Genomic DNA, 26,568 nt, shown 5'->3' on the forward strand with positions numbered 1-26,568 from the left:
AGTTCCTTACTCCTGCCATAGGCCCTACAACAACTCGCAGGAGAGGTCAGACCCTGAGTCTTCAAAGTACTCTTCTTGAGAAGTGCATGGAAATATGTGTCAACTAGAGCAGTGATTCCCAACCCTGTCCTGGAAGAACACCAGGCCAATCGGGTTTTCAGGCTAGCCCTAATGAATATGCATGAGAGAGATTTGCATATGATGGAAGTGATAGGCATGCAAATTTGCTTCATGCATATTCATTAGGGCTAACCTGAAAACCCAATTGGCCTGGTGTTCCTCCAGGACAGGGTTGGGAACCACTGAACTAGAGCATTGGCTCCATGTAGAAAAACGTCAAGACGGGATCTGTTATCTGACCCAGGAGAAAGCTCCTTCATGATGTTGATGCATGCATTGGTAAAATTCGCGTTGCCCCCAGTGACTGGCACAAGCACACTTAAAGCCTGGGAAGACTGCATACGCAGTAGCCCCGAAAGCTTTTCCTTGAGCACAGCCCGTATCTCCTTCCAGAGAGAAGTTGTCAATGCTGGTTGGAGGCCGCTGGTGGCACTACCTGTCTATGCATAGGCAACCTCAAAGAACTCAAAAGCTCTGGATGAGGAGTGAGTAGCTGCAGAGATGGAGAGCAGTCGTAACAGTATCAACATTCTCCATCCAATCGATGATACTGATGGAGGGAGAAATATGGTGATGCTTCTGGTCCCTCAATACATGCGGCATGGATAATGAGAAAGTGGAGTCCTTACATGGATGTGGTGTCAAGTCCGATGTCAAATGCTATCAGTGCAGTGTCAGAGCACCCAATGCTGGTGCCAATGCAGAACCAAGAAGCATTCTACAGGTGTGTTCTTTTTTGACCGCACACAGATCACAGTGAATGTCCTGGGGCTCAGAACCTAAGCACTGAATGGTCCTATTGCATCAAGTACATTTATTTTAAACCACTCAGCACCCTCTTTGATGTGGAAGGAAAAAGATGACACAAAATCAAAAGGCTCAATGGCCCAGGGAACTCGAGTAGCTGGTATATCAAAAAAGATCAATGTTCCCAGGGCAAAAAAAGAGCCTCAAGGGCACCAAAGGCTATAAAGTAAAAATTTAGAACCAACACACAAAGGTTAGTTAAATTACAAAGAAAATCAGAGAAAATAGACACAGGAAGGTACCAAAAAGGGAAAGGTTTGATGCACTGAGAGCTTGCCAGTCCTCCACACTGCCTCAATGCCACTCTAGTAGTGTCTGCACTAGGCTCATTGGATTATACTAAATTTTACTCAGGGATAGCTGTTCTGAACTAGAGCCACTGGATGATATCACCCACTTCCAAGTTTAATATTTCTTTGATATACCGGCAATTAAAATTTATTTAAAAAAAAAAAGAAGGGACTAGAAGACCAAGGGGGACTAACATGACAAGAAGGGAGGAAAAAGAGGTAGTATTAAATACATCGAGATTAAAAAAAGATAAAATAATGGAGGGGGAGGGAGGGTTTCGCTTTTAGAAAAGCGTTTTGGTGAAAAGAGCCTGAGATTGAGTTTTAACCAAAGGGGGGATTAAGAACATAAGAATTGCTGATGCTGGGTCAGACCAGCGGTCCGCTCACGCGGTGGCCCTTAGGTCAAAGACCAGTGCCCTGAATCTAGCCTAACCTGCGTACGTTCTTTTCTAACTTTGTCTTGAATCCCTGGAGGGTGTTTTCCCCCTATAACAGCCTCCGGAAGAGCGTTCCCGTTTCCTACCACTCTCTGGGTGAAGAAGAACTTCATTACGTTTGTACGGAATCTATCCCCTTCTAACTTTAGAGTGTGTCCTCTTGTTCTCCCTACCTTGGAGAGGGTGAACAACCTGTCTTTTATCTACTTTGTCTTGAGTCCCTGGAGGGTGTTTCCCCCTATAACAGCCTCCGGAAGAGCGTTCCCGTTTCCTACCACTCTCTGGGTGAAGAAGAACTTCATTACGTTTGTACGGAATCTATCCCCTTCTAACTTTAGAGTGTGTCCTCTTGTTCTCTCTACCTTGGAGAGGGTGAACAACCTGTCTTTATCTACTAAGTCCATAAAGAGGTAAGTACAATTTCTCTCTCTCTCTTTACACAATGTGATTCTTATTTCCTGGTAAATCTGACCTCTTATTATAAAGTTATCAGTGTGACTGCACCCTGTTGTACCCATGTCTTCTGTATTTATGGAGCTGAACCATTATTTGTTTCAGCATTTAATCTTCACCGTAAGATCAAAACCTATCAGATACCTGAAAGTCTGGCAACTGCATCAGCTGCAAAGACAGCGGTAGCCTCATGACGTGTGTCAACAACACGGATTCCCAGCTTTTCACAAGCCACCAGAATAGGTGAGATATGGCCTCCCACAAGGGTGAACAAGTATTGGACTTTGTGGGTTTGCAGCACGTCTGCCACAAGTTCACCACCATGGCGAGGACTCTGTGCTTCTACCTGGAAAAAGAAGAAAAAAAAATCTGAGTTCTCTCTACCATATGCAATGAGATTTAAAAAAAATAAATAAAGAGGACCAAAGCATTCTCCTTAAACACAATCAATAATCCAGAGCTCTGCAGTATCAAAAATAAGCATAAATATCTCTGATTTCACATTGCTTAGTGCTTATTTGTATTTGGTATTTGTATTCAGCCAAATAATATTTTGAATACTATTTGTCCAAATATAGCTAATGAAAACAGCTCTACTTATGGTAGAAAGCAAAAAAAAATCCATAGGCATGCAAACTTTACAATGAGATATTGAGCTCTGGGATACATGTTCCAAGAAATGCTGAAACTCTTCTGTCCCACCCTGTACCTTAATCAAGCTCCTTAGGTGATCAGCTCATTTTACCTTATGATAAAGTTGGTATATGATTCCAAGGCGAGAAGCTATTCTAAATAGCCAGAGACAGATGGGTCCTCCAACCAGAGCACCCAAGAAGGGAAGATAACCACCAAGCTCCATGAGCAAAGTTTGCACTGCCTGAATCAAAAGAAAAATATAAGAGTAAGAATATTTTGTTAGAATTCAAATCGCTCTGACAGGAATAAATATAATTAAAGACCTTCTCTAAGAGACTCTGTAACTAGCAGTGAAGGGCCATTTCCTGGAGTGCTTGAACTGACTGGGAAAAAACTTTGGAAACACATTTGCTCTGCTAAACTGCACATCTCTGAAAGCTAAGTAAATTTGAATTATATATTCTGATTTTGCTCTTATTAGGATTTTATACTTGGCCATTTCCTCTTTGGCTTCCTTTCACTCAGGTTAACCAGAGAGTTTCCTAACTGGGCCTGAGGTGTGGTGGGGGTGGGGGGATAAACCTCCGCTGCATAATTATTGTGGGAAGTTTGCTTCTTTTCTTTTATTCCCTCCTACCCACTCCATAGCTTGCATTTCCTAGATAGCATTCCCAGCATACCATTTACCATCTGAAAGAGATCTAGTTCCATATTCCTAGCTGATGGGTATTCATGATAATAATTCATGTGTGCTACATCTTTCCATCCAGGCAATATGAGTTTCAATCAGGCAATAGGTGGGTTTCCGTCCAGACGCACACAGCCTATGCTAGAAACCTGTGACAGGGTCACCGCCAGCAGACTCCCACGGGGAGGACCCCAAGTACTTCAAGAAGGTGGCACAAAGCTGGCTGGCTCCACAGATCTACCAGAGCTTCTCTATGAAGCTGCAGTCCAGCACCGCAGGACTGCGTTCTTCTCTTCGACAGAAGACCACCAGGAAGGGGTTGCAAGGCACTGAAACCACTGAGAAATGAACTTTAAGCAAAAAAAATAAGAAATATAAGCAGAGCATCTGCAAAAGATTTCTGCACAGACTACTTGCAGAAATTGTGACTGGGATGGTTTACTAACTGTCAGGCTCATAAAAGTTGTGGATTTCTGCAATACCTGGACTGTGGGTTGGGATTGAATACCTAGCACAGGTGTCGAAGTCGGTCCTCGAGGGCCGCAATCCAGTCGGATTTTCAGAATTTCCCCAATGAATATGCATTGAAAGCAGTGCATGCACATAGATCTCATGCATATTCATTGGGGAAATCTTGAAAACCCGACTGGATTGCGGCCCTCGAGGATGGACTTTGACACGTATAAGGGATGCAACAGAATTGCCACCATGGGGACAGGCTGATGTGCTGGATGGACCATTGGTCTGATCCAGTGTAGTCTTATGGCTCAATCCTGAACACAAATAAAGCAGTTCCCATGACAAAAGAGAATAATTTTCCCAAAAAGTTAGATCCTGTGGTTGCAGGAAAAAGACATCCGGGGTCTGGGTAAAAGCAGGATTTGCAGGATCCTGCTTTGACCTTTTTCCCCAGGTTAATATCATGCCACAATCAGAAGCTCCTCATGCAAAGCACATTACCACTGGGCTCAGGCGTTGCAGGTCCAGAGTCCACTTGTCTCCTCCTTCCTGTCAGAGCCTCTGTTTCTCAATTTTCAAATCCTTTCAACAGTACTTTAATGGCTAAACGGTAACAAAATCGTTGCTAAAAGCATCTTCCTGCTAACCCTTATTTACTTAATCGCAGAACTACTTTCGCACTGTAAAAACTACAAATCCCTGCAGGAAGTGAGACCAGCCGATCGTTGACTTCCTGTCACGTGACTCTCAGGTTTTTTTTTTGATAACATCAACTTTATTGGCAATATAACATGCGCATATTTTGCCAGTAGCTTTGCGATTACTGCTCATATGATGCCAACCCCCCCCCCCCCCCATGCACAGGGACAGCTCACATGTTGCAGACCCCCCCCATGCACAGGGGTCCCTTGTCTCCCCTGGGACAGCTCACATGATGCCAACCCTCCCACCCACCCCCATGCACAGGGACAGCTCACATGTTGCCGACCCCCCCCCATGCACAGGGGTCCCTTGTCTCCCCTGGGACAGCTCACATGATGCCAACCCCCCCCCCCCCTCATGCACTGGGGTCCCTTGTCTTCCCTGGGACAGCTCACATGTTGCCGACCCCCCCCCCCCCCCCCCCCCCCCATGCACTGGGGTCCCTTGTCTTCCCTGGGACAGCTGATATGATGCCAACCCCTGAGGTTGTGGGTTCAAATCGCACGCTGCTCCTTTTGACCCTTGGAAAGTCACTTAACCCCCTCCCCTCCCCCTCTCCAGGTACATTAGATAGATTGTGAGCCCACCGGCACAGACAGGGAGCAATGCTTCGATCACTTTGATAGGCGGTCCATAAAAGCCAAGGCCAGCCTCTGGAACTGATCTGCTTCCTGCTGGTTGTGGAGGGGCAGCAATGGCCTGGTTCTTCCCTGCCTGCTGCTTCCTTCCTTCCTGGGAGGAGGATCTGAATGGCAGGAGTGTGGCTTTGCAGAAGGTCTGAGGCTGCAGAGCAGTTGCCAGAGGTAGGACTTTGCCTTCTACCCAGAGGCTTCTCTTTAGAAATAAAGGAGCAGGAGAGAGAGATTTAGAAAATTGGCTTTATCACCTTAATCCACTTGAATGTATAGGAATTAAGGGTATTAGTTTGATTTAAAGAGAGAAAAAAAAAAGCCTATCACCATTTTCTTTTAGCTTTTTTGAGGTTTTAATCATTATCCTTTGTGTCAGTTTTGTTTAAATTTGCCTGTGTGCTTTTTGAGATCCTGCATGGATTAGCTCCATTTTATTTGGTTGAACACTTCATATTGTCCAGCCATTCAAGGATAACTCATAATATAACCTATTTGCTGCTGATACTACCATTTATCACTTCTATAGTGCTGTACATTTTGAGATTTAAAAGGCAGTTCCTGCTCTGAAGAGCTTACACTCTAACTTGAACAGACATGACATGACATATAGGATTGGGGATGCAGATCCCAAGGTGAGAGGAGTTAGGAGTTGAAAGCAAAGAGGTGGGCTTTTAACTTGGACTTCAGCACTGCCAGAGATGGAGCCTGTCGTATTTATTTCGATTTCTATCCCATTCTCCCAGAACTCAGCACAGGTTACAAGTAGACATTCACAATCATTTGAAAACAGACTAGTCATGACAACAAATAGGTTACAATAGACAATAACAGAGCTTATTCTAGAGACCAGACTGGTCATAGCGAAGAGTCAGTTAGAGAAATGGGCGGAGAAATGGCAGATGGAGTTTAATGTGGAAAAGTGCAAAGTAATGCATTTAGGCAGAAAGAACAAGGAACACAAGTATAGAATGTCAGGTGCAACTCTGGGTAAGAGTGAACAGGAAAAGGACCTGGGTGTATTGATAGATAGGACCCTGAAGCCGTCAGCACAATGCGCGGCAGCGGCAAAGAAAGCAAATAGAATGTTAGGCATGATAAGGAAAGGAATCACGAGTAGATCGGAGAAAGTTATAATGCCGCTTTATAGAGCGACGGTCAGACCACACTTGGAATACTGCGTCCAACATTGGTCTCCCAACCTAAAGAAGGATATAAAACTGCTGGAGAGGGTGCAGAGACGAGCAACGAAGCTAATAAAAGGTATGGAAAACTTGGAATACGAGGAATGACTTAAGAGACTGGGATTGTTCTCCCTTGAGAAAAGGAGACTGCGAGGGGATATGATCGAGACTTTCAAAATACTGAAAGGAATTGACAAAATAGAGCAGGAAAATAAGTTATTTACAATGTCCAATGTGACACGGACTAAAGCTAAGGGGAGACAAGTCCAGGACAAATATCAGGAAGTTCTGCTTCACGCAACGAGTGGTGGACACCTGGAATGCTCTCCCAGAGGAAGTTATTGCGGAATCCACCGTTCTAGGATTTAAAAGCAAACTAGATGCACATCTCCTTACGAGAGGCATAGAGGGATATGGGTGACTAAAATTACGCCAGGTGTACACCTGTCTGGACCTCCACGTGTGCGGATCGCCGGACCGAAGGTCTGATCCGGAGATGGCAGTTCTTATGTTCTTAAAGACAGGGAGGATGAGAGTGTTGTCCACAGAGTCAGAGAATGGGGGAAGTGGGGAGGTGGGTTTAGGCAGGAAGATGAAGAGCTCCGTTTTAGCCATATTTAGTTTTAGATGGCTGGCTGAGACTCGGGTCAGAGGGAAGACTTGTGGGTCAGCCATGTTCAGCATGTAAGAGCCATTGCCCACTTGTGGCTGAAGTCCAGAAGGAGCAGTCCACCTGGACAATCCTGAAGGGAGCAAGTATGGCCCAAGATGATAGTGAGGGGTGGAAAGAGTGTGTTGGCACATGGGGGGGCATGAATTTGGGACAAATAATAATAATAATAACTTTATTCTTCTATACCGCCACAATCTTGCGACTTCTAGGCGGTTTACAATCAAGAGTGCTGGACATTCAGCGAAATACAATATGCAGATATTCAGGGAAATAAAGAGAGCAGAGACCTTAAGAAGGCAATAATATAGAAATACAATTTGCTGAGGAAAAATATAAGCTGTACATTTTAGTAGGTATTGTCCGACAGGACCTGTTTGGAATAAGTGGCAACGTAAAATTACGATAAGATGAAGATATATATATCACAGTGCTGTAAATTCAGGGGGATAATGGAGGGGGGAGAGCGGGTCAATTGTTTAGGTATTTCTGGAACAGGTATGTTTTTAGGCATTTCCTAAATTCCCAGTAAGTAGTGGGCGAGAGCAGTTGGTCTAGGTCTTTGCCCCATATGGCTGCTTGGTGAGAGAGAAGGTATTCGTGGTGTTTTTTCATTTTGCAACCTCTAACTGGAGGGGAAATGAATTTTGAGTGTGTGTTTCTCTTGTGTTTGTTATTGGAAAAGGAGAAAAGGTTGGTTATGTACTTGGGGGTAAGGCCATATAGTACTTTGAAGCAGAGGCAGGCAAATTTAAACCTTACTCGGGCTTCCGTTTGTTGCCAGTGCAGCTGCCAATAGTAGGGTGTCACAAAGGCAGGGAGGGGGGCATGAACTTGGGACACAAGGGAGGAAGGGGGCACTAACTTGGGACATAGGACATAGATTTTCTGCATGATCACTCATTCTCCGATCCAACCATGTGAATAAGCTGATTAATATTAAAATGCCATGTAAACCAGTAGAGCGACTGATGCTCTAACATGGCTTCCTGATGCACTGGGAACCAACACCCCCCCCCCCCACGCCAGCAAAAATAGCAGGAGGATCAGGTTTATTTAAAAATTTGATATACCGCCTTATTAAAAATTCAGAGCGGTTTTACATAATATAAAAACAAATTATACTAAGAACGTACATTAAAAACAAATTACAAACAATGCCCACTTTCTCCTGCCATGGCAACTCCCCCCCACCCCATGTGGCAGTGAAACGGCAGGAGGAATGCCCACTCCGGCAACAGACGCCCCCCCTGCCTTTCCCTACTTGGTGCATCAAGTGATGCATTGGGAGGAACCTAAGGCCCTGATTGGCTTAGGTGTCTGAGCAATCAGGGCCTTAGGTCCCTCCCTCTGTATTCCGGGATACAGTTAAGGAGAGGGATACAAAGGGAGGAGCCAAAGGCCCTGATTGGCTTAAACACCTAAGGCCTCTTCCAAGAAAAAAAAAAGATTTCCTGCCCCAAACAGCTCAGTGGCAGGAGGCTTTCCCCTGCCTCAGCTGTTCGGGTTTCCCGGAGAGTCAGGGATTACCGCGAACATTTGCATGAATCATTTGCATGCAAACTTTTTTTTAGAGCATCAATAGCTCTTTCTGAATCAGCCAAAAAATCGGACTGGTGCAGACCAACAGGGACTTACCAATCCTCTTAGTGCATCTAGGCCCCAGTCCTCCTCATCTTAATGATAGATTTGTTTATGTAGAAAGTCGTACGGTAGTCATATTGAAAGGTCACTTTGGGAAGCCACAAAACTTAGAGACTTGAAGAAAGCACAGATGGTTTATTAGCATACGTATGCGACTCCTGAGCTCCACGCTGGCTTCAGAAGTGCCGAAACCAGGACGTTACAGAGATATTTATACATTCTTCTGGCTAAACAACTGAATTCTAGAAAAAATTGTTCACGTGTTACTTTTCTTAACAATCATTGGTGCTAAGTTCACACTAGCAGGTCACTTATCTAGGCCCTGCAGTCTTTCTGTTAAATGTCGTTTATGCCAAAATAGCCATAAGAAGTTAGAATGTCCAAGCTAACACCCAAGGCAGGCAGGCTAGAACATGAGATAAGTTAGGTCTGCAGCTAAACATAATTCAGCATTTTATTAAAGAGAAAACTTAGTTCAACACTTAGGAAAACCAGTCCCAGACTCCTTCAATATAAGGGAATAAACTCAGTTTCATCCTAGTTAATTTTATAACCAGAAAAACTAGAATATCGAGTAATAGTTTTAATCAGTTCAGACATAGAATTTTCAGGATCAGTTAAATACAGAAGAATGTCATTTGTATTCAGCATCACCAAAAGTGATTCCATGAATGTTTTTATTTTGCCTTATTGCAATCAGTAGGGGTTCTACAGCCAAATTAAACCACATTTGAGCATATTCAGAAAGGTCACCATTAGTCATAATTTTATCAGGAGAAGTATACAGAATTCTAAGCATTTGGAAATCCAAAATGAACCAGTACAGCAAATAAGTATTTCCACTCCTTTTCAGCATCTAAGGCAGGGGTGTCAAAGTCCCTCCTCGAGGGCTATAATCCAGTCGGGTTTTCAGGATTTCCCCAATGAATATGCATTGAAAGCAGTGCATACACATAGATCTCATGCATATTCATTGGGGAAATCCTGAAAACCCGACTGGATTCCGGCCCTCGAGGACCGACTTTGACACCTGTGATCTAAGGAAACAGATATAATAGGATAATTCTTTGACTGGGCAGAGTGTAGCACATGACAAAATAACCTAGTGGTTATCAGCACCATATCTGTTCTTCAAGAAACCATCTTAAGAGGTTGGATCACTCTTTCTAATCTAAGATTGAGGGCTTTGGTATAGATTTAATAGTCAGTAGTTCTGAACAAGTTAAGAATCTCTGTCAGGTTTGGGTATGAGCACAACTGTGGCTTCTGCAAATCTTCCCAATGAAGTAGTGCAAACCTTTGTTTTCTCTCTTTCTGAATAGGTTGCATCCTAGACATTCCTGGGTGTGCCACAGGGTCTCGCTACTGTTCCAAAGCTGACTGGAAAGTGAATGTGCACAGAATGTCAGCTTCAGTTTGTACTCGGGTACGGATAGATGAATGCCACTTTTTTGTCTGACTTGCCTCCCTAATTTTCAAGTTTAAGTTTATTAGGTTTTTATATACCTCCTATCAAAGTTTATCTAAGTGATTTCACAATCAGGTACTCAAGTATTTTCCCAATCTGTCTAACGTACCTGGGGATGTGAAGGACTGAGTGACTTGCCCAGGGTCACAAGGAGCAGCACAGGGTTTGAACCCAGAACCCCAGGGTGCTGAGGCTGTAGTTCCAACCACCGTGCCACACACTCCATATTTGAGCTCAGCCTTCACTTACAGCTATCCTTTTTCTATAGAACATTGTATTACAAGTACAGTCATAGGAACATAAAATTAGAGTCAGACCAATGGTCCATCTAGCCTTCTAATATTAATTCGAGTGCAAAAGGTATAGCCAGGCTGGGAGACTTGAATACAGGGGCAGAAAGAATTGTTAGAATGGGTTCCCTCTCCCAGTATGATTGGGCAAGGGATCCCATTCTGTAAATTCTAATAAGTAATAATAATAATCATTTAATTTTTATATACTGCCCTATCACATAGTTCTAGGCGGTTCACATACAGTACTAAAAATATACAAACAGTGAATAAAAGTACGAAAACTAAAAACAACTAAAATTATACAATAATTGAATAAAATGCATTTGCGAAAATAGATACATAAGAACATAAAAAGTGCCTCTGCTGGGTCAGACCAGAGGTCCATTGTGCCCAGCAGTCCGCTCACAGGGCGGCCCAACAGGTCCAAGACCTGTGTAGTAGTCCTCTATCTATACCGCTCTATCCCCTTTTCCTTCAAAAAATTGTCCAATCCCTTCTGTCCTATCACGCCCTCTGGAAACTCATTCCAGGTGTCCACCACCCTTTGGGTGAAGAAGAATTTCCTGGTATTGGTTCTGAATCTGTCCCCTCTTAACTTTTCCGAATGCCCCCTCGTTCTTGTATTTTTTGAAAAATCTGTTCCTGCATGTTATCCATTTTTCTTTCTCTCCAAAGGAGGGCTTCAAAACAGATCTTATGTGACATCATTGAAATAATTACCATATGTTGGAATACAATGGCACAGTTGATCGCATGCATTACATAAGTGTGCACTTAAAACATAAGTTTGTTATAAAGGGATGTAATCTTGGATCTATTTTTTGAGGACTTGAGTTGGGTTAGTTGATAGAATTTTCCTTATTAATTTTTATTTAATATGTTGATTGTGATTTATATTGGTTATAAGTCATATCTTTACTAACTACTTTCTGTACAAGTGACTACTTGATATGTAAATTTAAAATGTATAAATAAATAATTTTTTTAAAAAACCATAAATTTGCCAGCCTTAAGCCCAGTGTGCTTAGTTAGGTTAAATCTACTGAAGTCTCCATCAAAGCTCACTCCAGCCCATCTAAATCATCCCAGCCATTGAAGCCCTCCCCAGCCCATCCTCAACCAGATGGCCATATACGTGCAAGTCTGCCCAGTACTGGCCCTAGTTCTTCAATATTTACCATTATTTTATGATTTGAGATCCTCTGTGTTCATCCCACGCTTCTTTGAACTCTGTCACCATTTTCCTCTCCATCACCTCTCTCGAGAGCGCATTCCATGCATCCACCACCCTCTCCGTAAAGAAGAATTTCCTAACATTGCTCTTGAATCTACCACCCCTCAACTTTGAATTATGTCCTCTGGTTTTACCATTTTCCTTTCTCTGGAAAAGATTTTGTTCTATTTCCCCTGTCTCTCTTACCTGCACAAGCCTGACTATAAACTGAGAAGGAATTGTTTCTTCACTGTTATATAAATGAAGGAAACTAGAGAGACTTGCTGAAGCCAAAGCTTACCTGATAGAAACCCCCCCCCACCCCCACCCCCAATGGTTTAAACACCTTTCATTTTGCCCAGGGCTGGATTGTGTATGAATGCTAATGCTGAAAGACTCTTTTGAGAGTTGTTTTTCTGAAAAACTATTTCATTGGAAGGAGCATTCTGACAATTTTATTTTTGGATTCTACTTTGCTGATGGCTTGTAAGCCAGAAGTCTTGTTTTTTTCCCTTTTTTGCTGAGAATAATAAAGAATAATCCGTACCAAACTGTATTAAAGGTAGTGTGTCTGTGAAGTTGATGCTCACGTGCCTCCTGGCATTCCTGTGTGATAAAGGGATCGTGGGATACTGAGGGAGGAGCTGGGATGTAACACAAGTATAGGAAGTAAATCAGGTAATGAGTATAAACTAACCGGGTCGTGCATGTGCAAGACCGGAGGGCTAGGACTTCGATAGGAAGGCAGGACTTAAATGGGAAACCAAGGTGGCAAGGGAGCCACTTCTGATGATTCAGACAGGTCTTGACCTGTTTTGGGCCGCCGCGGGAGCGGACTGCTGGGCAGGATGGACCTGTGGTCTGACCCGGCGGAGGCACTGCTTATGTTCTTATGTCCAAATTGGCCCATAGGCAAACAAAAGTCCTAAGATGCTTGTGAGAGTATTAGGGTTGTAAAGGAGTAACAGGGGTCTCTGGGGAGTCGGTATCACTGTTGTTAGTGTTATAAGAACAAGAATCACCATTGTTGTTCCTTTGTTGATGATTTCCTGAATTCCTATATATGTGACCCTGGGTCTCCTCTATGATTTTGTTACAGGCATCTGTCACATTTCGTGATGTAGCTGTCTGTTTCTCTGAGGAGGAATGGGAGACACTGGAGGAATGGCAGAAGGAACTGTACAGAAACGCAATGAAGAAGATCCATGGAGCCCTCATCTCACTTGGTATAACAGTTTTCCTGCATATCTTGCAACCGGAAGGTTCTTTTTACAAACAACCAGTTTGCCCCTTTTAGCCTTTACTATCTGCTGTATTACATGTGGGTGACATCATCCGCGGAGCCCAGTACGGAGAGTCCACAAGTGCACTGTCACTTTAAAACTTGAAGACTGCCGCACCGCGCATGCGCAAGTGTCTTCCCACCCGATGTCCGATCGCAGGACCATCAATTCTTCATTTTCTGTGGAACTGAGAAGCTATTTCTTTTATTTTCTCTTAGCGAGCAAACTATATGCACCAGTTTTAGGCGTACTTCTGTGCCTTCCCATTGACCCAGTTCATCATTCTTACTTTTTTAAATCAAGTTTTTACTTTTGGCATTTGGGCCCTCTTAAGCTTGTCTTCGGGCCACAATTGTCAAGAATCCTTCAGAAAGTGAAAGAAATAATTGTAAATAGCCTAAGGAATGACAAGTAAAATGCAAGGTGCTAATAAGGAAGGCAAAGAGAGATCTTGAAAAGAAGATTGCGCTGGAAGCAAAAACACGCAGTATTTTAAAAGCAAGAAGATGGGAAGAGAATCAGTTGGACTGCTATATGACCGAGGGATAAAAGGGGATCTCTGGGATGACAAGGCCGTAGTGGAGAGATTAAATGAATTTTTTGCTTCGGTCTTCACCAAGGAAGATGTGCCAGAAATGGTATTCAATTCTGTTGACGCAAAAAATCATTCATCCCCCAGAACCTCAATACCTAGTAGCCAGAACACCAGCAAGCACCCTGTTGATGACACAAAGTTGTTAAACCACAAGAGGATTGTGAAAAAGTGCAAGAGGACCTTGTGAGACTGGAAGACTGGGCGTAAAAATGGCAGATGACGTTTAGTGATTCATGTGGGAAAGAAGAACCCGAACTATAGCTATGTGATGCTGGGTTCTATGCCCAGGAAAAGGATCTAGGAGTCATTGTTGAGGATACGTTGAAACCCTCAGCTCAATGTGGGGCAGCTGCTAAGAAAGCAAAGAGAATGCTAGGAATTATCAGGAAATGAATGGAAAACAAAGAGGAAAATGTTAGAATGCCCTTGTATCACTCTGTTACAGCTGCATCTCAAATACTGTGTGCAGTTCTGGTTGCCTTATCTCAAAAAAGAGATAGTGGAATTAGAAAAGGGACAGAGAAGAGCAACAAAAATGATAAAAGGGATGGGAAGACTTCCCTATGAGGACAGGCTAATATGGCTAGGGCTCAGGGGTAATATGATGAGTGGAGTGGACTACGGGGACATGCGATGAAGCTACTATGTGCTAGATTTAAAACAAACTGTAGATGATGATTAAAATTTTTTCCGCAAACAGTGTGCTTTGTCTTTTTTAAATTTTGTGGCTACCATTATGTATTAAGATTATATTGTGTGTATATGAAAAATGGATGGAAGAAATTGCATTACAATTAGTAATATTATTGTGGGGTCTGGGGCAGAGCTTGGCCAGGGCTACTCGGTTGATATTTGTTAGACTTAGGGAGTGCTAGGGGGGGGGCAGAGATGTCCGGTGATGTTAGGGGGAGGGATTTAGGGCTCCACAGCTCAGCTTATCCTGGCAGGGGGAATCCCCATCAGCTAAGCTACCAGGAATCCACAAAACTGGCTCAGCTGATGGGGATTCCTCTGCCGCGATCAGACAAGGTAGTTGGTGGGTACGTCTACAAAACTTGCTTTTGTGTGTTTTTCACGTGGACATTTTTATTTTTGAAAAGGGGCAAAAAAAGTAGACATCCTAAGGACCAAAACTTATACCTAGCTCATTTTCAAAAATAAAAGATAGACGTTTGGCTGCTTTGAAAATGGACATTTTTTCCTAATGGATTTGTGGACATCTTGCACAAAACGTCCAACCTCAGACTTAGACACACTTTGAATTATGCCCCTGTTGGTGTTCAATCCTTAGTCATGATTCAGTGTTTGCAGAAATCCAACACTTTTTTCACCATATGCTCCTCCTCCTACTAAGAGAGAGACAGAGCCACCTACAGTTTCAATTTCTGCAAGCGATCCATGCAGAAGTCTTTCTGATCTGCTCTGCTCCTTTTTCTTATTTTTTACAATTTCCAGTTCATTTTTGGTGGCTTAGGTGCCGTGTGATCCCTTGCTGGACTGTAGCTTCATAAAGAACCTATGGAGCCAGCCTGCTGTGTGCCACCCTTTCAGGCTCTGGGGTCTGTCTCCCAGGGAGCTATCTTACTTCTTGAACGTGTCAGAGGTTTAAATGCAGGCTTTATGTGTCCTAAGTAACAGCCCTTGGGGTATCAGGGTGCAAACTGTGTTTACCCACCCCCGGTTCCGGGGGGGGTGCGGAGGTGAGAAAAGTGTTGGATTTCTGCAAACACTGGATTGTGGCTACAGATTGAATCCTCCAGGGACTATCAGAAAGAAGATTACTGAAGGTAAGAACCTAATCTTTCATTAATCTTTAAATTACCAGGTTATGCGATTGTCAATCCTGGTGTGCTGTTCAAGATCCGGAAAGAGGATGAGACGCGCTATGGTGGGGAGCATGCCTCGAAAGGCAGAGAAAATAATGATATAGCTGACACAGGTGAGAAACGTCTGCCAAGACAGCAGTAGTCACATGGAAGAGATTTCACTCATCACAGTAAAAGGTTTCCAGTGTGAGGATGTAGTTTTAATTCTTTCCAACCCAGTGCATGTTGGAAAGAAATTATACATAAGGGGTCAAAAATGTATGTCATATTTGTGAACAAAATAATTCTCTAACAATTTATTTATTTATTCAGTTTTCTATACCATTCTCTCAAGGGAGCTCATGAATTTATTCAGGTACTCAAGCAGGTTCCATGCTTTCCAATCCTTCTGGAATTCTGGGGAATTCCTGACCTCCTGCAGATTCCAAACTGCAATAGGATAGAGTTGTCATAAATCCAAGACTGTTCTCAAATCAGTAGCCAAATAATGGCAGAGTTGCTACTTACAGGCTTGTATTGTTCACAGATTACACAGTAGCCAACCCTGACATCTTGCTAAGGATTCTAGAGGTAGAAGAGCCAGACTGCACTGATGAGCAAGCATCAAATGAAAAAGAGGGCAAAGGTAAGTTGGAGTTGATTCTGGGCACCAAAACGGCAGTATGCTTCGACAAACCTGTCCCCTACACTGGTCCTCCTAGTGCTCAGACGTGAGCTGTAGTTTTTCCTCAAGCCCCTGAAGGACTGTTATGCAGGAGCCACATCTGAAGGAGCCTTTTTGTCAAGGTGCAGCCCATGTATAGCTACAGAAGTGTAGTGGCTGGAGATGAAGGTTGATGGGGTCCTGACCTCTCATTTTCTTCCTCATCAGAGGTGGTCCTTTTTGATAATCCTGGGAGTGTTTTGGGAGGATTGTCAGGGTAATTTTCAGGCTGGATTTTGGCAGGAGCAATTAAAGAATTTCCCAATCTATAACTTGATAGAGGTCTGCACTCTGCATTAAGTTAACACCTTGAAATATATTGGGCTGGAGGAGTTGCCGTACAGTGAGAGATTAGAGAAACTGGGCCTCTTCTCCCTCAAAAAGAGGAGACTGAGAGGGGACATGATCGAAACATTCAAGATACTAAAGGGAATAGACTTAGTAGATAAAGACAGGTTGTTCACCCTCTCCAAGGAAGGGAGAACGAGAGGGCACTCTCTAAAGGTGAAAGGGGGGATAGATTCTGTACAAACGTAAGGAAGTTCTTCTTCACCCAGAGAGTGGTAGAAAACTGGAACACTCTTCCAGAGGCTGTCATAGGGGAAAACACCCTCCAGGGATTCAAGACAAAGTTAGACAAGTTCCTGCTGAACCGGAACATACGCAGGTGAGGCTAGTCTCAGGGCACTGGTCTTTGACCTAAGGGCTGCCGCGGGAACGGACTGCTGGGCACGATGGACTACTGGTCTGACCCAGCAGCGGCCATTCTTATGTTCTGTCAGTATATCCAATTCAACTAGATATCATTTCTTGGATATTCATATATTGTACATATCTTCTTAAATTGGCACCACTGAGTAGAATAGATTAAAGTGTAACATTCAGGGCTTCTTTTACTAAGCTGCAATAGCGTTTTTAGCGCATGCTATGCGGCTAGAACTAACGCCAGCTCAATGCTGGCATTAGCATCTAGTGCGGGTGGCGATTTAGCAAGTGTTGTCACAGCTAGATTTGTGATTTCCAGTTACTTTGAATCTGACCCCAGCAAGCCTCCAACTCCTCATTTCTTTAAACTGATAACTTTTGGCTGGCTATCAATTTCTCCAAACAAATGTTATCAAGTTCAAATATGCTTCTATATCCAGTTCATTTTATCTATTTGAGTTCTGCATTTTTGGGGTCAATGTTCAAAGTAATTTAACTGGTCAGGAGAGGATCCTGAAAATTGTGCTGTCCCTTCTGGATTCCATACACTAGGTGTTCAATGTCCTCCTGCAATCCAGGAGTTGCAAAATTCCAGATACTTTTCTGAGCACATGCTCCTCACTCAGTTTCAATTTCTGCAAGCAATCTATGCAGAAGTCTTTTGAAATTGCTCTGCTTCTTTTCCTTATTTTTCACTTAAAGTTTGTGCTTTTCGGTGGCTTCAGGGTCTTGAGATCCCTTTCTGGTGGTCCTCTGTTGGAGGAAAGGACACAGTCCCGCAAGTCCGGAGAAACTTTGGTAGATCTGTGGAGCCAGCCTGACTCGGGGGTCCATTCCCCTGGGAATTTGCTTGCCCACTGTCCTTGTTTAAACGCAGGTTGCATGCGTCCTGAGTGAAAATTCCCCAGGTTTCAGGACGCAGGCTATATTCTGCAACTCCCAAATTACGGGAGGGGATTGAACACCTGGCATATGGAATTTTACAGGGACTAACAGAAAGAAGATGATCGAAGGTTTCAACCTAATCTTCCAATATTCAGCACCCGTACCTGGATGGTGCTACTAAATTTGGGCAGACTGCTACAGTTCTGGGGCGGAGGCAGAAGTTACCCAAGGACTGCAGATGATCAGCAGCAGTACCCAGATAACTATCCAGTTAACTTAGGACAGCAAAAAGTCTTTTAAGCTATTTGGGTCACTGAGTGCCAAGATATTTAGGACTGGTAATGAATATCCAGGTATAATTTGCCTGTCGGAGGCCAGCATCTGAAGAACCAGTGATCACTGCCAGCTAAACATTGGCCTGCTTTGTTTAAGGGTTGATGCTGTCTGTAATGGAGGAATTCTTGTGTTAACAGAGATACCAATGATGGCATCAGCTCTTTCATTAAACTTTAAAGAAGAGGCAGAGACATATCCTCTAAGGGACCAAGATGCAGAGAACGAAAACCCCATAGCAGGTAAGAGATGTTTTGGAGAGACTCAAAGAGCCTCAGCAGAAATTCCAGAACTTTCTCTTCTTTGACATTCATTGATAGAACCACAGCCACCCCTTTTCCTTCCAACTTCTAATTGTTCCTCACTCTCTCTTCTGGATCACCCATGTACATTCCTCAGGGATAGAGCATCCCTATAATTAAAGCTCTGCTCTTTTCCCTCCTCTTCATGAATATGGGCTGGGCTTTGTTCATTTTTCCTGCTGCAAGTTTCTCACTCTCAAACTAGTCCCATCTCTGTTTCAAGTATCTTCTCCAAATTGACTTCAAGCTTGCTGCTTCTAGAGTTCCCCCGGTTCCATGCTCTTTTTGAGAGCTCTCACATGTTCCTGTTCTGTGCATCCACCATCCACATTGTCTGGCGTGCTCTTGCCCCAACTTCATCTCGTAAGACCTTTTCCTTCTTCATGGTGTGGCAGACATACTGCACATGCTAGATTCTAGGATAGAGGACAAAACAGCTTATATGCCTTTGTATAGGAAACCGGGATAGAAAAGAGAGAAGCTATGCAGAGCCACACACACGAGGGAGTTGCTGAACCACCTGACATCTCATAGCCCAAGGAGGTTGGGTGAATCAGGCCAGAGGTTTCAGGAGAGGAGGAGTTTACCAGCACACCTCTCTCTAACATCCCCCCTGATGTAGAAATAGAAGAGCTACCAGAGGAAACTCTGCCGTAGCTGAACTTCCAAGGGGAGCCGATGCAGCAAGAGCCCAGTGAGTGGGTCTGACCAATACATGCTGCAACTGCAAGGCAAGAATGATGTTCAAACTGTGGTTTGGGAAGAAGTTTTACCTATTGAACTATTGAATTGGCTAATAAACTGCACAACTGCCTAAACCCAGGAAGGTAAATGAAAAGCATTGTGGGAATTCTGGTTTGGACTAATCGCTGGAATGTTTTTCTTTTTGAGTTTGGTTTGGACCAGGGTGAAAATGGAAGGAACCAATGTTAATTGACGAACGGTGCATTCTGACAAAAACAATCATAAGAATAACAATAAAGCTTTGATGAACTATGACCTGTCTCTGCGCAAGTTTTGTGAAAGAAGCAGTGGCCTGCTAGTGAGGATTCATGGGAACACACTTGCAGAAGCCATAGCGGACAAGCAAAAATATAATCAGTCACACATGGGTGACATCATCCCAGGTCTTTATCAGGGATACCATTGGTCAGGCCCAGTAAGGCAAGCCATTGTGACATCACTGCTGAGGTTGGCTCTTAGGCATTATGACATCACAATCTCAGCTCTGGAATGTTGCTACTCTTTGGGTTTTTTGCCAGGTACTGGGGACTTGGATTGGCCTCCATGAAGATGGGATACTGGGCTAGATGGACCATTCTGATGTTACTATGTTACATTCATGTCATATGCTATGAGTGTATCTTGGAGAGGAAGGGGAAAACCCCTTATGATTGATAGCAAGTAAAATGTCAGTTTGCAGCATTTGCTCTGTTGCTTGATTGCCTTGTTGGACAGACTGAATGAATGGTGTAACTATGGGGTAGATATGTAGCCAGTGGCAGTGAGCATTTTTTTTTTAGCTGCCACCAGCGTTATCTCCGGCTATTCAAAACCAGGCCACGTCCAGGCACTGGGCTTATGTGGTGGATTATCTTTTAAGCGGCTAAGTGTCATATTCAGCATTTATCCTCCTAAGCATGCCTGAGTTTTAGGTGGTTCAATTTGGTTGTTAAGTGCTGCATATCTGCCAACTCCTTACACAGGAGCTTTAATCACTTTGCATATCAACCCCTAGGTTACTATCATTCTCATACCAATAAGTGGCTGGCTAATCCTTTTTTCATTCAATTAAAAATTCCCTTTGAGTCCTCTGCTTGGTCTGCACTAGGTGGCTCAGCCTTTGATCAAGACTTAAGTGATAGGATTTTCAAAGTTATCTCTGGATGTCCAGCTTCAAAATTAGATTTGCCTTTTTCCTAGGTAAAGTTTTATGAATATTAACATATCAGATAACACAACAATCACATTGCAAGGAAATGAATCTGAGGATCGGAGAGGGTTCCCCTTCAGAACTAAAGTCTAACAGCATTTGCGATTCGTCTATGGTTGAGCAAAGCCCGAGACTTTAATTCCACTTCTGACCTGCACTAGCTGAGTATGTTTATAAAATGGATTTGCACCATTATATGTCTTGTTTTTAATTGTTTAATTCCATTCCTGGCATTCTGTTGAAGAAGGAGAAAGCAGCATATGTTCAGTATCCAAGCTGTGATAAGTAAGTGGGAAAAAGCAGGCCACTGCATGCCGCTCACCTACCCCTTCTTTCGCTTTAAGCATTTCCTTTGGAAGCTGTCTTATGTGGCTGTTACAGTTGTGCACTGCCATATGAAAAGATAAGGATTAGAAACCGAGAGTTGGATTCTCAAAACTCGCCGGTAAAATCTGGCGAGTCAAGGTACTGCCTGTATTTGGACTGACTTTTATTTTATGGGCAATTCTCAGCATAAGAGCATACAAATTATATGCATGCTATTTGTGTGGAGCATCACTAAACACAGCTCCTCCTTCCTGTCAAAGCTGCTATCCCTGCCCCAACCAACTGAGCCACAGGTCTCCCTAAGTCCTGCCACAACTGAACATTGCCATGTATCCCATGACTCTTTAATTTTCTCAGGAGCCTCTCATGAGGAACTTTGTCAAAAGCTTTCTGAAAATCAACCGGCTCACCTTTATCCACATGTTTATTTACGCTTTCAAAGAAGTCAAGCAAATTGGTGAGGCAAGATCTCCCTCGGCTGGACCCATGCTGACTCTCTCTCATTAAATTACATATTTTTTTATAATTGTTTCCACCATTTTGCCTGGCACTGAAGTCAGGCTTACTGGTCTGTAATTTTCCAGATCTCCCCTGGAACCCTTTTTAAAAATTGGCATAACATTGGCCACCCTCCAATCTTCAGATGCTACAGACAATTTTAGTGGCAGGTTACAGATCACTAACAGCAGGTTAGCAATTTCATGTTTGAGTTATTTTAGTACCCTGGGATGTATATCATCCCGTCCAAGTGATTTATCACTCTTTAACTTGTCAATTTGGCTTCTTCCAGATTCACAGAGATTTCTTTCAGTTCCTTCACATCATTACCCTTGAAAACCATTTCTGGTATTTACATCTTCTTCTGTAAAGACCGAAGCAAAGAATTCATTCAGTCTCGCCGCTATGGCCTTATCCTCCCTGAGCACCCCTTTTGCTCTTTGATCATCCAGTGGCCCCAAGGATTCTCTCACAGGTTTTCTGCTTCTGATGTACCTAAAAAAAATTCCTCCCCAAAGTTGTCTGTGAGTTCCATCTCAACCAATCCATAGTTCTGCCACTGTTCTTCCTGAAACCCCACTCTTAACTGGGTGAAGATCTCTTCATAACTTAGACTGCATGCATGCATGCCCAAGCTAAACCTCATAGAAACTCCTCTCAACTTTTTCTAGCTTTTGATCCTAACATACTCAAGAGAACCATTTCAACTTGGCTAGCAGACTGTATCTCCTTTGCATATACTCAGGCTGGGCAGATACTGCAAGGCTGTGTAAAAGCCCACAGTGTCCTAGCTATGGCTACCCCAGTAGCTTGCTCATGCTCTACAGCTATTGAAGATATCTTCAAACTTGGTCCTCAATCCATATTTTCACTTCTCACTACTGTCTAGAGCAAATCTCCAAGAGAAGGTTGGTTTGGACAAGCAGTTCTGCAAAATTTATTTACTACCTAGATGCCAACTTTCCCTCCAATCCTTTTGGTTTCACCAGGATCACATTATTTTCCAGAGTCACGATCCTGGCAGTTTGGGAGTCCCACATGTGAGAATATAATACCTGCTTGTCCTCAGAGAAAGCAAAGTTATTTAGCTGTAGCATGTGTTCTCCGAGGACAGCGGCTATATAGTTTTTTCAACCCGCTCACCTCCCCTAGTTGGCTTCTTTCTTTGTACTGAACTGATGGTCCTGTGAGCCGGGGGGTGGGTGAGAAGGCACCGGCACACGCACAGTACGAGCACTGCCTTAAAAATTTTAAGTGACAGGGTCCTTGGTATGTGTCTGTACCGGGTTCCATGGATGACATCACCCACATGTGAGAATATACAGTATACCTGATGTCCTCAGAGAATAGCTGCCACAGATAATTAACTTTGCTTTATATTTTAATCCAGCAGGTGTGCAACTTGTGAGCAGAAGACAGGAAGATTTCCGTGCTCAGGCATTGCTGCTGGCTAAAGAAGGGAACAAAATTCTCCAGCACTGCAACAAGGAAGAGAGTCAACATGACAGGTTTCTAGCTCTCCTACCCCCAGCAGCCACATACAGCAGTGAGGAGAAATGCTCTGTCCCAAGAACATACTTTCCTACAGCAGAGGCAGGGCAGAAAAGCACCTCCATGAATATGGAATGGGAGAACAGTACCCATAAAGAGCTTAAAGACCCCATGGAATGGAGGCCTGACAGAGGGATAATGTTTGGGACTTCAAAAGAGCCTGATTTGAGAATTCACAAAGTAGAAATGCCACCAGAGGACACATTCACCAGAGTTGAACACAGCTTGACTAATGGGTCCAGCACCGCTCCTCAGCAGATGCCAAAATCCTTGAATGATTACTTTTCAGCTGTGGCACATCAGAAAGCCTGCCTGGGTAAAAAACAATACGTGTGTATTGAATGTGAAAAAAGTTTCAGTGACTGTTTAAGTGCTGTTACACATCAGAAGTCTTGCCTAGGAAAAAGACCATTTAAGTGTTCTGACTGTCAGAAAAGCTTCAGTGACTGTTCAGGTGCTCTTGATCACCAAAGGTCTTGCCCAAGTAAAAGACGATTCACATGTACTGAATGTGCAAAAAACTTTAGCGATTATTTCACTGCAGTTACACATCTGAGATCTTGCCCAGGTGTGAGACCCTTCAAGTGTCCTGAATGTCAGAAAACTTTCAGGGAAAAGAGAAACCTTATTAGACACCGGAGGATCCACATGAAAGAGAGACCATATAAGTGTAGTGACTGTGAGAAAAGCTTCAGCCAAAATTCAGATCTCAAAATTCACCAGCGAACGCACACAGGAGAAAGGCCATTCAAATGCAAAGACTGCGAGAAAAGTTTCACAGATAACTCCAGTTATATTAAGCATCACAGAATCCACACTGGAGAGAGACCATATAAATGTACAGACTGTGAGAAAAGCTTCAGTGACTGTTCGAATCTCAGTCGTCACAAGAGAACCCACAAGCGAGAGAAGCTGTTCAAATCCTGAATGTGAGATGCAATTAAAGATGAAAAATAGTATGCCATGTTTATTAGGTACTACTGGGGCTGGTAAAGACTTCTGGATAAATCCCTTTGTATAAACTGTAACACTATGCAGGCTGCATAAAAGGACCATAAAAGCAGACTTAAATGTAGACGTGTAAATGCTTCACTGCATGCTTGGAGCAATCAAGGATGAATAAGGTTTATTTGTGAAGAGAACTGAATTGTGCTTCATTAAGCACACCTGTTGACCTGAGTTACAGAAAAAAAACTCTTCCTTTTTTTTGGCAAAAATGTTCTTGAATTACTTCCCCTTTCCCAAAATATTTTACATCATATTAAGGGCTCCTTTTTACTAAGCTGTGATAGCGGTTTTAGCGTGCATAGAATTGCTGCACGAGCTAGATGCTAACACCAGCATTGAGCTGGCGTTAGTTCTAGCCACGTAGTGCGGGTTTAGCATGCGCTAAAAACGCTATGGCAGCTTAGTAAAAGGAGCCCTAAGACATCTGCCTTTTCTACACAAATCTCCATCTCAAATGTTGTTAATATGTTTAGACCTCAGTGTAAACTGTTTGCATCTAGCAACATACTATACTCAGAAGAGGGTCAAACATAGTTTGCTTATATATCCCCCGCCCTTATCACTATAACCATAAAACAGTCCAGACCATAGAATACGTCAGTGACCAGTACCCTGCAACCAACAGTCTCCACTCCCACTCAATTAAACAATCTCAGACCCTGTCCAACCTTTTGGCTTCCCTGGGCCGCATTGGCTGGAAAAAAAGTTTCTGGGGCCGTACAAACGCTGCAGCAAGACAGAGGAGGGAGGCGGCAAGGTGGTAAACACCCAGGGGCAGCAGAGGAAAACATCGCATCGCCCTCGACCAGGGCCGCAGGTTGGACACCCCTGCTGTATTTAATCTGACAGAACAAGTGTCTTTTAAGTAATTGATTGAAATTCTGTATATTCTGCTGTTGATGAAGAGTAAGATGGATGGGCATTTTTGAAAGGATGTCCAGTGATGAATATCCCCCCCAAAATTGCCAGATAACAGAAATCAAGCAATGGGTGTTTTTGTGCATTCCAGAATTATTGCAGACATCCATAATTTGACTATTTCCACACTTACATGGATGCCACAAAATAACACAGGCCAACAAAAAAATGGTTTTTTAAAGTGCCTTAGGTTTTTTACCTATTCCTGGGGTTATTTGGGGTGCTGATTCAGAAAATTGCATCGGACAGACCACATCAGCTCCAGTTTCTTAGATATGGTTATGAGATAGTAGATAATGCCTTTGGGATAGTAAAGCCAAACATAAACACTGGGGGAAAAAAGATTGGCTTTTGAGGGAATAGATGGTGGTTGGAGGACAAATGTAAGAAGGATATGGCGATACTCGAGAGGGTTCAGAAAAGAGCGACACGATGGAAAACCTTTCATATACTGAGAGATTAGAGAAACTGGGGCTCTTTTCCCTAGAAAAGCGGAGACTTAGAGGTGACATGATAGAGACTTACAAGATCATGAAGGGCATAGAGAAAGTGGAGAGGGACAGATTCTTCGAACTTTCAAAAACTACAAGAACGAGAGGGCATTTGGAAAAGTTAAGAGGGGACAGATTCAGAACCAATGCTAGGAAGTTCTTCTTTACCCAGAGGGTGGTGGACACCTGGAATGCGCTTCCAGAGGGTGTGATAGGACAGAGTACGGTATTGGGGTTCAAGAAGGGATTGGACAATTTCCTGAAGGAAAAGGGGATAGAAGGGTATAGATAGAGGATTACTATACAGGTCCTGGACCTAATGGGCCCCCGCATGAGCGGACTGCTGGGCATGAGGGACCTCTGGTCTGACTCAGCAGAGGCACTGCTTATGTTCTTATGATTAATCTTTGGTAGCACAAGAGAATCATTATGTCACCACTACATATAAAGCTAGGCCTGATAAAACAATTTGTAAAGGCTTGGAATACATAGAGGTGCATAATCAAAAGAAACGTCTTAAGTCCATAGTATCTAAAGTACCATTCTTGAAAAATATGTCCAAAATAAATTTTTTTTTCAAAAATCATTTACTTCTACGTCCAGCCGTTTGATCATCCAAACCGCTAGTAGATCTGTCTTTATACTACATTCTCATCCAAACAATCGTCCAAGTCCCAAACGCCTAGAGCAAGACCTATTGGACATGGGAGGGACTAGCAAAGTGATGGACTGGCCACCCAGACATGGCAACAGAGTAGTGGGACACCTTAGAGGGCACTGCTGTGAACTTAACAAAAAGGATGCCACATAAACATCTCACAACTCCTTTGCAGGTCATGGTGAGTCCTCCAAAACCCACTATACCCACCTATCTACAACCCCAATAGCCCTTATGGCTGCAGGTATATGGCAATACAGTAGGGTTGGTTTGGTTTTTTTGTGGACTCACATTTTTCACCATGATTGCAGTGGTTAGAGTGGCTTATGGGCCTGGATCCTCCTCTCTATAGGCTTTCCTATGCCAGGTGCTGATCTTCTAGAGACAGGTATGCACATTTTTATTCCGATTTTTATGGCGGTGTAGGAGGGTCAGTGGTCACGGGGGGGGGGGGGGGTCTGTCTGCAGTGGTTATCTGGGAACGTATACGTTGTGACTTAGGCAATCTAAGAACAGGTCTAAGTTCCATCTAGGCAGTCTCATCAAACTTTCAATTATCTCTGCAGTACAACTAAGGGCTCCTTTTATCAAGCCGCGCGTGACTTTTCATCATGTGCTAACCCCCGTGCTGGCCTAAAACTACCGCCTGCTCTAGAGGAGGCGGAAGCGGCTAGCGCAGTTTGATAAAAGGAGCCCTAAGTCTAGGTGGGCCCACATCCCGTCCTCACCACTCCTTCATAAGTGCCCTTTTCAGCTCTGGGCGCACAGTGGGATTCAGAGGCCTAAAACATCTCTGGATAAGTCTAAAAATCCATTTTGATTATTGGCACTTGGGCGACCTGTCTTTTAGGTCATC

At 43.4% G+C, this 26,568-nt stretch overlaps 2 protein-coding genes across 5 annotated transcripts in view; one reads left to right on the forward strand and one right to left on the reverse strand.

Moving 5' to 3' along the window:
- Positions 1-5,325, reverse strand: part of ILVBL (ilvB acetolactate synthase like) — a 25,227-nt gene extending 19,902 nt beyond the window's left edge. The window contains exons 1-3 of one of the 2 annotated variants that reach the window (XM_033924483.1): positions 5,183-5,325; positions 2,856-2,987; positions 2,255-2,456 (exon numbers count right to left, since the gene is read on the reverse strand). In XM_033924483.1, coding sequence (XP_033780374.1) covers positions 2,255-2,456; positions 2,856-2,969 — 316 coding nt within the window. In that variant the 5' untranslated portion in view covers positions 2,970-2,987; positions 5,183-5,325. Of the gene's footprint in view, positions 1-2,254; positions 2,457-2,855; positions 2,988-4,394; positions 4,626-5,182 lie in introns of those variants that run through there. The other variant, XM_033924481.1, reaches the window with a different exon arrangement.
- On the forward strand, positions 5,227-25,045 carry LOC117350273 (zinc finger protein 182-like). Of its 3 annotated transcripts, none has more exons than XM_033924485.1 (7): positions 5,228-5,398; positions 10,045-10,148; positions 12,796-12,922; positions 15,400-15,513; positions 15,927-16,025; positions 18,167-18,268; positions 22,480-25,045. In XM_033924485.1, exons 2-7 carry the CDS (start codon positions 10,125-10,127, stop codon positions 23,562-23,564), a joined length of 1,551 nt encoding a protein of 516 aa, XP_033780376.1. In that variant the 5' UTR covers positions 5,228-5,398; positions 10,045-10,124; the 3' UTR covers positions 23,565-25,045. The 3 variants fall into 3 exon arrangements, with proteins under 3 accessions (XP_033780377.1, XP_033780376.1, XP_033780375.1); XM_033924484.1 differs by having other exon boundaries at positions 5,229-5,398; positions 22,477-25,045; XM_033924486.1 differs by lacking the exon at positions 18,167-18,268 and having other exon boundaries at positions 5,227-5,398; positions 22,477-25,045.
- Positions 25,046-26,568: the final 1,523 nt, after the last annotated feature.

Source organism: Geotrypetes seraphini, chromosome 16 (assembly GCF_902459505.1).
Source record: "Geotrypetes seraphini chromosome 16, aGeoSer1.1, whole genome shotgun sequence".
Classification (NCBI taxonomy): domain Eukaryota; kingdom Metazoa; phylum Chordata; class Amphibia; order Gymnophiona; family Dermophiidae; genus Geotrypetes; species Geotrypetes seraphini.

Coding starts and splice junctions, on each gene's coding strand:
- LOC117350273 (XM_033924484.1), top strand. CDS start 10,125: ATGTCAGCTTCAGTTTGTACTCGG. Junction 15,514..15,926: donor TAATGATATAGCTGACACAG/GTGAGAAACGTC, acceptor TATTGTTCACAG/ATTACACAGTAGCCAACCCT. Junction 18,269..22,476: donor GAACGAAAACCCCATAGCAG/GTAAGAGATGTT, acceptor ATTTTAATCCAG/CAGGTGTGCAACTTGTGAGC.